General features: G+C 41.6%; 1 protein-coding gene across 8 annotated transcripts in view; it reads right to left on the reverse strand.

Annotated features, from left to right (window-relative positions):
- Nucleotides 1-12,618, reverse strand: part of Srpk2 (SRSF protein kinase 2) — a 108,450-nt gene that overhangs the window by 19,112 nt on the left and 76,720 nt on the right. For 5 of the 8 annotated variants that reach the window (XM_050139781.1, XM_050139778.1, XM_050139780.1 and 2 more), the window contains 4 exons: nt 7,344-7,509; nt 6,206-6,231; nt 5,033-5,267; nt 3,587-4,054 (listed from right to left, as the gene is read on the reverse strand). In XM_050139781.1, coding sequence (XP_049995738.1) covers nt 3,587-4,054; nt 5,033-5,267; nt 6,206-6,231; nt 7,344-7,509 — 895 coding nt within the window. The remainder of the gene's footprint in view (nt 1-3,586; nt 4,055-5,032; nt 5,268-6,205; nt 6,232-7,343; nt 7,510-12,618) is intronic. The other 3 variants (XM_050139784.1, XM_050139779.1, XM_050139782.1) reach the window with 1 other exon arrangement.

Genomic DNA, 12,618 nt, shown 5'->3' on the forward strand with positions numbered 1-12,618 from the left:
TGTGCCACGTCCACAGCAGTGACTGCCGTGTAGTGACAAAATGCCTCTGCGCTGGCTTTTGCCTGCTGAAGGATTGGGGTTAGAGCTTCTTGGAGCGAAGCCCCAGGTGGTCCCCCTGGCAATCAGCAGTCCAGAGAGGACCTGATGCCCTAGGCAAATCTCGTATCTGGAGATGGCCTTGAGAGCGAGCCCTCCTGACACCTTGCCTGATCTTTCTCTGTATTTCTTAACTTTCTTGTTTATAGCTGACCGCTTACCAAGAGATCAAAGTACGTCCTTGGCTCGGCTCCACTGTTCAATAAAGCAGTCCTTGAGGAACTGAAGTATGCCCCACGCCACATGAGCCTGGGAAACTTTATTATTTATGAAACAGAAGCGGCTAAGGTTAATATGTTACGAGGGAATCATCAAGGTGAATCAGATTTAGAGAAGAAAAGGAGAGTTAGAGAAAATTCCCCTTTATGAAAAGATTAGCTAGATCTCAGAAACCCTGGAGTCTTTATAATAAGAAGGAAAGAAAGGAAATTATTGATAACATGAGACTAGTTTTAATATATTGGTATAAGAACTATCATGAGAAAATGAGAAAACTATTAGGAGATATGGAACAAAGAATAAAAACTATATAGATGGAAAGCTAAACACAGGACCCTGAGAACTAGTCACCCACGGTAGAAAGTAAATAATGGTGTGAGACAGAATTCTAAAAGACAAAACAAAACTAAAAGTCCTTGCCAACATCTTGAGCACGGAAGGGGGAACACGTAGAAAGGAGCACGTAGAAGAAGCTCTATTTTGGTTATGCTTAATCTTGATTTATGTCTGGAACCCTGAGTGGGGTGATGTAATGCACCTGCCAAGTTCTTTGATCTGTTTTGTACAAAAACTGAAGCTTTGCAGAAGTAAAGTTGCAGCAGATTTTCACTACACAGTGTGTCTGTCTGTCATTTCCCTTGCATCGTATCCTGACTATCCTATCCTTCACCTTGGTCCCCCGTGGGTGGTGGTCTCCGAGAGGGACGGTCCGCGGCAAGCATGCAGTTTCTATAAAATATACATATACCATGGCAAAATGTTAGTTCTGAATGTAAGTAGAGGACACATACAGCTATCTATTGAGCGAGACTCTCAGTGTGACTACTCTACTGCACAGAGGTGCCCTACAATTTCATTTCCGTGCCTTAGCTGGTTGCTGCGCTGCTCACAGGCACAGTAGCACTGTGAGATGACTGCTGGACCCCATGAAAAGCTGTGAAGAATTAGGAACAAAGGAACTGATCTGAAAACTGGAAGAGTGATTTGGAAGGAAGTCAGGAACTGCACAATACACAGAAATAAGCCAAAATGTCCTGAAACAATACAGCCACACAACCATCTGGACCTGAGGGCCAAGGCAGGGAAGATCCTATTGTGTGAAGTGGCTGGCAAGGGTGACCTAGTTTGCCTTCTACAGAAGGCTATAATAGGACACTGAGCAAACCAACTTGGAAGAATAAAGAGATTACCTGGCTTATACATCCACAATACAGACCATGATTGAGGGAAATCACAACAGAAACTCAAGCAGGAACCCAGATGCAGAAACTGAAGCAAAGACCAGAGAGGATTGTTGCTTACTGACTTGTTCCCTACAGTTTGTTCAACTTTCCAGTACAGCCCAGAACTGTGGCATCTCACATCAATCATTAATTAAGAAAATGCCCCCACAGACTTGCCCACAGGCCAATATAATGAAAGCAATTCTTCAATTGAGGTTCCTTCTTCCCAAGTGACTTGACAAAAACCACCACATATGACAGAAAAGAATGGGCATGAAGATAACCAACACAATACAGGCGTGTTTTAGCTAAGATCCATAGCATCCCCACTGTCACTGCGAATGGCAGCACTGGGGCAGATCTACCACTTTCTCCTTGGGCCCTACATGCTGCTATGACTCAGTAGAAATTGAGTCAGTCAACAGGGATTGAGCCATCAATGCCATAGCAGGCAAAGGAAATCATGGACAGGCACAGTAAGTGAGAAAAAGACTACAGCATAAGAAGAACAATGTCAGGACAGAGGTCATGGTGGTATCAACACTTAAGATGTATAGACCTGGTAAACTTCCCAAAGGAACAGCAAAGTAAACAGAAACTGCAAATAGAGGAAGACGGGCTGCTGTGCGGAGACCGCAGGGCCCAAGCAGGAGTTACACCTCGCACTCCTTCCAAGACAAAGCAGGTAAGGTAGCTAGCTAGCTGTACAGTATCCTACCAATCAAGAAATAAAACTAGTTCTCTGACAGTGTGCAAGTAAGTGTTCTTTACGTGAAAGCTCTCAATTTTTGCAATGGAATTTTAGATTTGCCTAAATTAGAACCATTCCTTACTCGCTCATTACAATCATAAATTCTGTTTTTCATAATGCCCTAACCTATCCCTAACTACCCTGGCTCACCAGATGAGTCAATAATAACGTGGTAGGTGAAATCAAACAAGTAAACAAGACCCATGAGCTGCCCACTGTGCCTGAGCCTCAGATACTATCAATCTGGCAGAGCAGTAAAGAGTATGCCTGTTAGGGGACTTTAAATAACCAAGGTTCAGGGACTGAATTTAATAATACATAGCATTTGCTTTCAAAAGTAACAACACTAAATGTGGCTGTTGCTTCCCTTTAATAGAAGAAATTGAGGCACAAAGAGGTTAAGAAATTAAAGTTCCATGATGATTAGGTTGTAAGATGGGGTTCTATTTTCTATATTTGAAACCACTGTTCTAAACTGTCATGCGAAAAATAACAAAAAGCTATTGCATAAATTACTTTGCATATAAATATGTAAATGTGTGAAAAATCAAGCTGCAGTAGACCCAATAAAAGCAGAGAAGATACCAGTTACTAGTGCCACTGCTCAGAATGAACTTGTATTTATTTTATGTGAACTCTACCACTCCCTGGCTAAAACAAGGGTGAGGCAATAAACCATGCACTGCCACGTAAGCACAATACAAAGTAGGACGATTAATTACAGCCGTGAGTGACAGAGGTGCTGGCCTGCTGCAACTGAAGAGGCTGTGGGATCTTCTGCCAGTTTCGTGGGCTGGCTCAATTACTTGCCATGTGTTAAAAACAGTCTTGGCAGCAGAGGGCAGAGGAGGGTTCTGAACTTTTCCACTACGGGTCAGAATGGACATTAACGGTGATATCCAATCTTTCCTTCCTTAAGTATGCAGTTAGCTACATGGTCTTTGCTCCTAAAATATGGGTCTGCAGAAAGGGCCCCCGACAGATAAGAACCTAAGATCCAATCTGTAATCTGCCATCATGCTTTATCAAAAGTAGAATCATATAAACAAGGACAACCATCAAATAAAATACAACTTGTCTCTTAGTATAGCTGAAAACGGCAGGTGTTCCCCTGACTAGAAGCAATAAATGAAAATGTTCAGGGATAGGATTTCAGGGAGTAGGAGAAACCCTGGTGGCACACGATACACGGCTAACGCATTTCATGTGTTCTTGAAGATGAAAGTACTGGAACTCTTCTCCCCTTTATCAAAGGCCTGACTCTGCCCAGGGAAAGCAGATGCAAAGGGACACTTACTTTTTGGCAAATCTCCAGTACTAGAGGCTGAAACTGTTCTGCTTCTGTCATGGGATGGGCTGCTCTCCTCTTGCTCAGTGAGAGGTGATCCCTCTGAAAGCACAGAGCCACAGGCCACAGGTTCTAAGGGCCCAGAAAATAATGATGTGGAAAAGTCTGGACTTTTATGTTGTCCATTTGGCAATTCACCATTGAACTGTTCATAGGAACTGCCATACGTATAATCACTCTCTGCATTTGGCTCATCTAGGTTATATTCCTCAAGATTTGCACAGTCATCTTCATCATCCTCTTCATCCTCCAGCTGCTGTTCCAATAAAAAGGGACCATTTTCAATATGGCCGTTGGCTTTAGGGGACTCCATCCATGTAGGGTCTATGTTTTCAAGTTCCTGTTCAACATCATCTTCATCCTTCTCAGCATTTTCCTTCTCCGCATCTTCTTTTTCTTCCTGGTCTTCAGCTTCACCTTAAAAAATATCAGATTAAGATTAGGAGTAATGACTCTCCTTGCACAGCAGTACCAGTTAGTACTAGTAAGATTAGGAGTAATGACTCTCCTGCACAGCAGTACTAGTTAGTACTAGTAAGATTAGGAGTAATGACTCTCCTGCACAGTAGTACTACTAGTTAGCTTCTGCAACAAGAGATACTTAGTATTTTTTTGGCTTTGGTTTTTACAGACAGGATTTCTCTGTGTAGCTCTGACTGTCCTGCAACTCCCTATGTAAACCAGGCTGGAACTGAACTGAAAGATCCACCTGCCTCCTAAGTGGTGCGATTAACACCACATCCAACTAAAAGACACCACAAAATCTTGTTTTCTGCTTATTTAATAATTAGCCTTCTATTTTCAGGAACAAGTTAGCTCTTGGGGTAAAATTCTGAGTAAAATTGGACTTTTGTTTCAACCCCCTCCCCATTGCTTTTTTCAGAGATGCTTACTGTACTGGATCTTTAAGATTTTAATTTTAAACGTGTGGTGTACATGTGTGTACATGCCCATGGCCTTAGAGGCCAGAGGCCTCTGATCCCCTCAGAGCCAGAGTTACATGACACAGGCGGTACTAGGAACAAAACTTGGTTCCTTTTCAAGACTACCGATCCATTTTTCCATTCCTTAACTGATTCTTCTGCAGTTTCAGAATAAGATCTGAGGTGCATTAAAGCTAGGCAAAACATTAATTACAGAAAAAAAAGGTCATCTTCAACAGGAAAAAGACACTATGTTTCTCAGACTTCCGTCTCCGCTTTTTGACAGCCTACTTCCGAAATGTTAACATATGCCTAGCAGATACTTTACAAAAGGAATACAGGCTGCTTTCCATAACCTCCAACGAGGAGTTAGAGAAAGTCGCCCTAGTATCTGAGACAGCAGCACAGAGCCAAGCTGTGTGGTCCAGGACTCCGGCCCAGCAGCCCTCCTCCTGCTCACAGTTATACTAACCGTTATCCTTTGCTGCCTCATCTTCTGTCACCTCCTCCAGCACTGCTTCCTTCAGTTTCTCCTCGGGGTGATACCCATCGTCGTGTTCGTTGGAGGTGATGCTTTCCTCTATGATTTTCCTCTCAGCTTCTCGTTCCAATTCCTCAATCTCCTGCAAGCGTTTCTCCAGCAGCTCAGCCTGCCTCTTCTGTTTCTTTTTCAGCTTTTTCTTTTTATTTTTTGATATTTTTCCTATCTACAACATGGTAAGAAAGTACCATATATCAGGTGCTTCTTCTTAAAACACTATTCAAGAATATAAGTTCTGGCAACATGGCAAATTCCTACTCTAGTTCTAGTTATAGTCACAAACTCTGTCAGAAGATCTACCTTAGGGTAGGATTGTGCTTATACTTTGTTGGGCTTCCCCTTGAAGGTACATAACTTCCATTAGAAAGTCTAGGAGAACTGAGCATCTTGAAAGACCTTGCTCTTAGCAAGAATCTCTTCTATCCAGACATTCTCGCTCCTCAACAACACAAACACCTACCAAGACAGGTGGCCAACAGCGCTGAGTTTGGCTCTTAAACCAAGCTGTCACCAACAGCCAATATAACATTAATTTTAATAAATAATAATATAATATAAAAGGACAAAAAAGAAAAAGCCACAGTTTTGCCAACCTCCAGCTACAGCCATATACCTTAGAAAGCACTGGCAACCAGCAGCAAGAACCTTTAAAGCACCATAGTCCAAATCCTTAAATCAGGGTAGAACTATGAAAGTGATTTAGATTTTTCTGGCAACAACTCATCAGACTTGAATTTCTCTTCCAAGACAAAAGAGAATGCCCACTCACACATAACAGCTAGCTATAAAATAAGATACTTGGAGGTCAAGCAGAAGTAATTTTTAAAAGGTTCTTTTTAACTTGATCTAAAACCTTGCAATTCACTGAACTTGGCCAACTGCAGCCCAGAGAACACAGGAGACTGGTCTTGCAGTAGCTTTGCTATTCCCATACCTGAAGTCAAGGTTTTTCTTTTTTGGGGGAGTGGGGCAGCAGATATGGAGCACTTATAAATATGTCCACTTTTATATTAGTTAAGACAACAACATTTGCTATATAATTTGTGAAGCTCACTAGTAAAAAGTCCCTGCTGACATGCTGAATATACATGTAAAAATACTTACAGGCTTTTGCTGTGGAGCCGTACTCACTAAAACAAAACAAAACAAAACGGGTGTTCAGAGAAAAACAGACAATCTGATTTGTAACATGAAATAATACTGTCTTCTAATAACTACCTAACTTCACAACTTCAAAAAACTTAAACCTTTGAGATTTCTAAAGATAGGAACCTAGAAAAAGATTATGCAATGCAGGCACATGACTGACTCTTCCAGGACACAGAAGGAGCTGTTCATATATAAAGTCACTCATCTTGCAGCCTCTCTCAAATCAATGACTGGAAAATTGAGAAAACAGCAGAAAGAAGAAAAAGAAATGGAAGAAGAGTTTATAAGTCAGTCATAGAACCAAATGTGTTTCACAAACAAGGCAATCAACATTTCAGAAGAGAGGGCACATAGCTATGTTTAAAAACTACTTGGAAAGCATCACAGAGTTAAATCACACAGCACAGCACATTCAGCAATGAGTCTGAAAGTCAGCATTACAAGCATAAAAACTGTGAATCGCTTGCATGAGCTAAGACCATCACGATGGCCGTTGACGAGGTCACAAGACCTATAGTCTGCACATCTGTTCAGCATTGTACCAGCACACAGGCAATGTAACTGCACTGAACGCACAGCCAGCTCCTCACTGCCACCAATAAATTCTACGAAATTCAGAAGAAAAACTATGCTACGGCTCATGACCTGATCCCCTTTCCCACTCCACATCCCTCACTCTTTCACAGCTAATACCAAATGTATCAGTCAGACTGAGATGGGGGCAACTACATTAACTTAAGAGAGGAAAAAGAGTTTTTTATAAAACCTAAGTCAGAAAAAACTCAGATGACTGCAGGTAGGCTACAAGAAACCTGCTACCTATTCTCCAGAGACTTTGACTGCACAGCATGCTCCTGTGCAGAAGAAACAGCAGCTGAGAATTTACATGCTCAGTGGAGGGTAAAGATCGCACAAACAATTAAAAATAAATTAACTAGGGCATCTTCTTGGAAAAAAAAAGTTATTTTCAGTATCCAAACTCTTAGAAAAAGTTACTAATATGTACACATCAAACTCAACTGTCTTCAAGGCATAAGTCTGAAAGCTTCCAGCCCCCAAGTGGACTGAAGCAATGAGGGCTCAGCTCCCTCACCTGCAGACCCAGAAGGAGGAGGAGCACCTGCTTTCTGCCACTCAGTAGCCTCGGCCGCCATTCTTCGCACGTACGCATCATCTACACACATCAAGATGTTCTCCGGCTTTATGTCAGTGTGGATTATCTTGCATTTACTGTGTAGATAATCTAACCCTTGAAGAACCTGGTCATAGTAAAATAAGAAAGGACTTATTAGTATTTTTATTATGTAACTTATTTCACCATGAAATCTACAATTTTTCCAAATATTATTTCCATGTGTAAAATGGAATACAATTTTATAGGCACAGATGGATGTTTACTTTAAAAAAAAAAGAATTTCCTTATAAGGCAACCAATGTGCATCACTTTGGGACTCATGCTCACAGACCCAAATGAATCTCTCCATATGTCTTAAATAACAATTTATCTGTAACTCCAGTTCTAATAGATCCACTTTCATCCTCTTACATCTGCAGGCACAAGGCAGGCACACTGCACATACTATACACACAGAGGCAAAACACCCATAAAATAATGAATAAATATCTATATATGTCTTTAAAAATTTTCAAATCTATATGATTTAATGTTTTAAGTGCACAATTCTATTTTTTGGATTGCAACATCACCTCCTAACTCAGAACAATTTCATCCTCCATAAAGAAATCCCACACTCTGAGTAGTGACTTCATATGTCCCTCCCACTCCTACAGTCCTAAACACTAAACTATGTGTGTGACTCATATCAAGTGGTCTCAGCCTGTGTGTTTGGGAAAACGCATGATGTGCATGCACTTATATGCACGTGTGTGGAGGCAAGGGGGTCAAAATCAGGTATGTCCCTCAATAGCTCTCTACTTTCTTTTTCTTTTAAATGTTTATTTATTATGTATATAGTATTCTGTCCATATGTATGCCTGCAGGTCAGAAGACAGTACCAGACCTCATTACAGATGGTTGTGAGCCACCATGTGGTTGCTGGGAATTGAACTCAGGACCTTTGGAAGAGCAGGCAGTGCTCTTAACTGCTGAGCCATCTCTCCAGCCCTCTACTGTCTTTAAATAAAAAATACTGGGTTTCCTTCCTGACCCTGGCACTCACCAATCTGGCAGAATGGCTGGCCCGGCTTTGACTCACTAGTGCTGGGATCACAGACACACACCACTACACCAGGCCCTTTCTCTATGAGGGTGCTAGGAATCGGAACTCAGGCCCGTAAGCCTATGCAAGCCCTTTACCAACTGAGCCATCCCCCACCCCAAAGCACTCTAGTAATGAGCATAAAGACTGAGGCTCATGCTGGGTAGCAAACATCAGTTATTTACTTCCTTTTGTTGCTCAACAGTATTCCTCTATGAAGAGACATGGCACTTTTTAAACATTTGTTCATTTTTATGTATGTGACTATTTTGATTACATTTATGGATGCCTGGTACCATCAGAACACATGAACACTGGAATTGGAGATAAGAATGATCTTAGCCACCACTCAGTGCTGGTAAACAAACCCAGGTCCCTGTGAAAACGGCAAGTGTTCTTACCACAGAGCCTTCTCTCCAGTCTCCACACAGCACTGTCTTTGGGTAAGACAACAAACAAACAAAACCCCCAGAAGTTGACAAAGCCCAGACCCTAAATCCAGCACTCAGTAGGCAGAGGTGGTGGTGGCCCAGACACTAAATCCCAGCACTCAGTAGGCAGAGGTAGGAGGATCTCTGCCTCAGTGAGTTCAAGGCCAGCCTGGTCTACAGAGCTAGTTCCAGGACAGACAGGTCCTGAAACTACACAAAGTAACCCTGACTTGAAAAGTGTGTGAGTGTGTGTGCGTTTTCAGTAAGTGGCTTGGGTTGGCTGTGTAGCCCTAAGCTACTGTGTAAGGCCCTGGTCAATCCCTAGCACCACAAAGAACAAAAGACAAGGTAAAAATCCTCAATTAAAATAAGCTTTAACCTGGGCTGGGAGATGACTCCCTTGTAAGCCTGAGGACCTCAGTTTGGATCCCTAGAAACCGATGCATTGTCAGATGGGGAAAGCAGGACTCTCCTGTGAAGGCAGAACATGGAATTCCCCAGAATTCTTAGCCAGATTAGCCCTACTGGAGAGTTCTACATTTACCTCAAAGACTCCAACTCAAAGAATATGGTGAGAGAATGATATAGGGGATTTCTGACATCAATTTCAGGCCTTAACATGCCTGTGAAGCCACATATGAGCATAAACACATGCAAAACCTCATATGGAAAAATACAATTAAACCTTAATAAAACACTAAAAGACCAAAAGTAAGAAAGACAGCATTATATATTTTTTATAAAATGTAAGACTACACTCATCAAAGTCTAATTCAGTGGCATTTCATCTATCATTCCCTACTGTGTAAACCAAGTGGAGTTTTGTATTTGAACAAGATTGGACAATAAATTAGCCGGGCAGTGGTGGCACATACAGGCAGGTAGATCTCTGGGAGTTCAAGGCCAGACATGGCCTACAGAGTGAGTTTCAGTACAGACAGAACTACGACTGTACAGAGAAACCCTGTCTCGAAAAACAAACAAACAAAAATCTCTCCAAACAACAAAACAACAAATTAAGATGCTCCCCATTATAATTTCCTTCAAATATAAACCTAAAGCAGAAAGATCAATACCTTGCTTTCTTTTGTTCTGTTTTCAAGACAGGTTTTCTCCGTAGTCCTGACTATCCTGTAACCCCCTCTGTGGATCACAAAGATCCACTGAGTCTGGGATTAGAGGCATGAGGTACCACCACCAGATGTGTTTTACATTCATAACCTTTTAATGCATCTTTTGCACATATCTTTCCACCTTAGCCTTTCAGCTTAAAGACAACTTCATTGTGTGGAAGTCTGTGCAGATAGGAGCAGGTGGGATTCACTAGGAAACAGGTTAACATTAGTTTCCACTGCCAAAGATTCGCCCAAGACAAGGGCATTCTCAGAGGAATTTGAAGTTTAGATCTCTTAAAGTGTTGCCTGCTTGTCCAAAGACTTTCCGCACAAAGTACTGCAATAATGGCTACAAACACAAGACCCCACTACTGAGAAATACAAATCAGACTAAAGGGTACCACCATCAACCAAATGAAGCTGCCTAGGGGAGAGAGCAAGGGCAGTGCTGCTCCTCACGCAAGTCAAAGTGGGGTGCAGGAGTACCAACAACTACCAGAGGACTTAGCCAGTGTCTGCATAGACAAATAGTTCTCATCTGCCCCTCCCCATAATCCCTAGCACCAAATGGGGACTACTAGAGTCAGAAGGATCTAAAAGGCCTTTCAAATCAGTACAGTTGTGCCATAATTCACTCCATAAATTAGCACTGCTCTCAAACTTTGTCAGAGAACTTCTGTTTGCAGTAGGTAGCAGATAATACAGAAGAAGCTCATGACTAGTTTAAGTGCTGACAGTGACTGATGAGCATTCTCCCTGTACTCCCGGCAACCTACCTTCCAGGGCTCAGGGAACACTGAGGAAAAGAGAACAGAAACATGTACGGCCTGAAGTAAGGGGAAGGGTGCTGTCTTCTAGACAGAGAGTTGCACCCTTGACCCCATAGCAGGTACCAGCTATCTTCATAAGACGGAGCTATACCACACCCCCAACATCCCAGGATGGATGGAAAAAGAAATGTAAAACTGATTGGAGCAAATTCTACAAACTGACTACAAAAGCTGTGATGGAGAAGTATGGAAATTCCTGTTACAGGAAGAGAAGATACCCACTGTTCTGAAGACTCACGTGAGGATAGCACAGAACAGAGGTGGAAACAAGACTGGCCTCTCCTAACCTAGGATGGAGAACCCAACATTCTGCGAATTCTAAGTTAACACAGAATCACAGGTCCTATGCCACACAGAATAAAAATGGAATATTAAAATAACCAGTACTTTAATGAAAGCTTCTGGTCTGAAACTGGACAACATAGGTTCAACAGGCCCTCTAAAATCGTCACACTAGCAAATACTGAGTGGTCAACAGCACTGCTGCACTGAGACCCCTGCTGGGCCTGCAAATCCGCAGGTGGGTGTGGGAAAGCACTGACTTTAAAGGTCATATTGAGCTTATGTGCTGCAGGACGTAGGAAAAACTACCTATTTCCTGAAATCTTTTTTTCTCCCTAAGACAGAGTTTCTCTGTGTTGCTCTTGATGTCCCGGAACTCACTTTGTAGACCAGGCTGGCATCAAACTCAAAGATCTGCCTGCCTCTGCCTGCCAAGAGCTGGGACTGAAGGCCCGCGCCACCACTCCTGGCATTGCTTATTCTTTAAATGTTCTTATTTGTGTAATTCTCTAGAACTCTAAACAATTTTCAAAAATTGCTGGGCAATATTAACTGGCTACAGCCCACAACTGGATTAACAACACAATAACTAATTTATTTCAAACCTTAAAAGGTGCAAAGTCTTAAATAGTTCAAGAAAACTCTCAGCTGAGGCTAAGAGAAAACTGGCCCTGGTAGGATGTACATGTAGACTGAAGTCTAGTTATTTTACTTTCTACTCATTCTCCTACAGGGAATCTTATGCAGAACAAAGAATGGATATTTTTAGCACACAAAACAGAGTAAAAAATAAAGAGCTAACGCAGAAAAGGTTTCTGAATTGATTCTGAAAAGAAAATTAAGACTTTGTCAATCAGCAGAAATTGTGGTACCTTGTACCAATCCTAAAATTGCCTCATTATGGGCAAAAAAAAAAAAAAAAACGGACACTGGTAAAGAGCTTGCAGTAAGTTTTTGGGAGAGATTAGCAACAAATATCCCCCAAACAAAAGACTTTAGTTTATAAAAATAAAGAACTAGTTGAATTCTCCCTCATATAATAAAGGGAACACCAATTTCTGGAGCCCTTACATTCTATGCTGATGCAAATAAATCAGGAAAGGCATATTATAAAAATCAGGAAAATTAAGTAATGATTCAGTTCAGAAATCAGAATTATATGTCATTCTCATGGTATTATTAGATTTTCCAAAACCTCTTAAATAATATAGTCACTGACTCTCAATATGCAGAAAGTTGTTTTGCATACTGCAACTGTTGAACTTATTCCAGATGATTCAGAATTAACTTTGTTATTTACTCAGCTACAAAAATTAATGAGAGGGAGCTGGAGAGATGGCTCAGTGGTTAAGAGCATTGCCTGCTCTTCCAAAGGTCCTGAGTTCAATTCCCAGCAACCACATGGTGGCTCACAACCATCTGTAAAGAGGTCTGGCTCCCTCTTCTGGCCTTCAGGTATACACACAGACAGAATATTGTATACATAATAAA

Source organism: Alexandromys fortis, unplaced genomic scaffold (genome assembly GCF_014885135.2).
Source record: "Alexandromys fortis isolate MF-2015 unplaced genomic scaffold, M_Fortis_MF-2015_v1.1 scaffold_38, whole genome shotgun sequence".
Classification (NCBI taxonomy): Eukaryota; Metazoa; Chordata; class Mammalia; order Rodentia; family Cricetidae; genus Alexandromys; species Alexandromys fortis.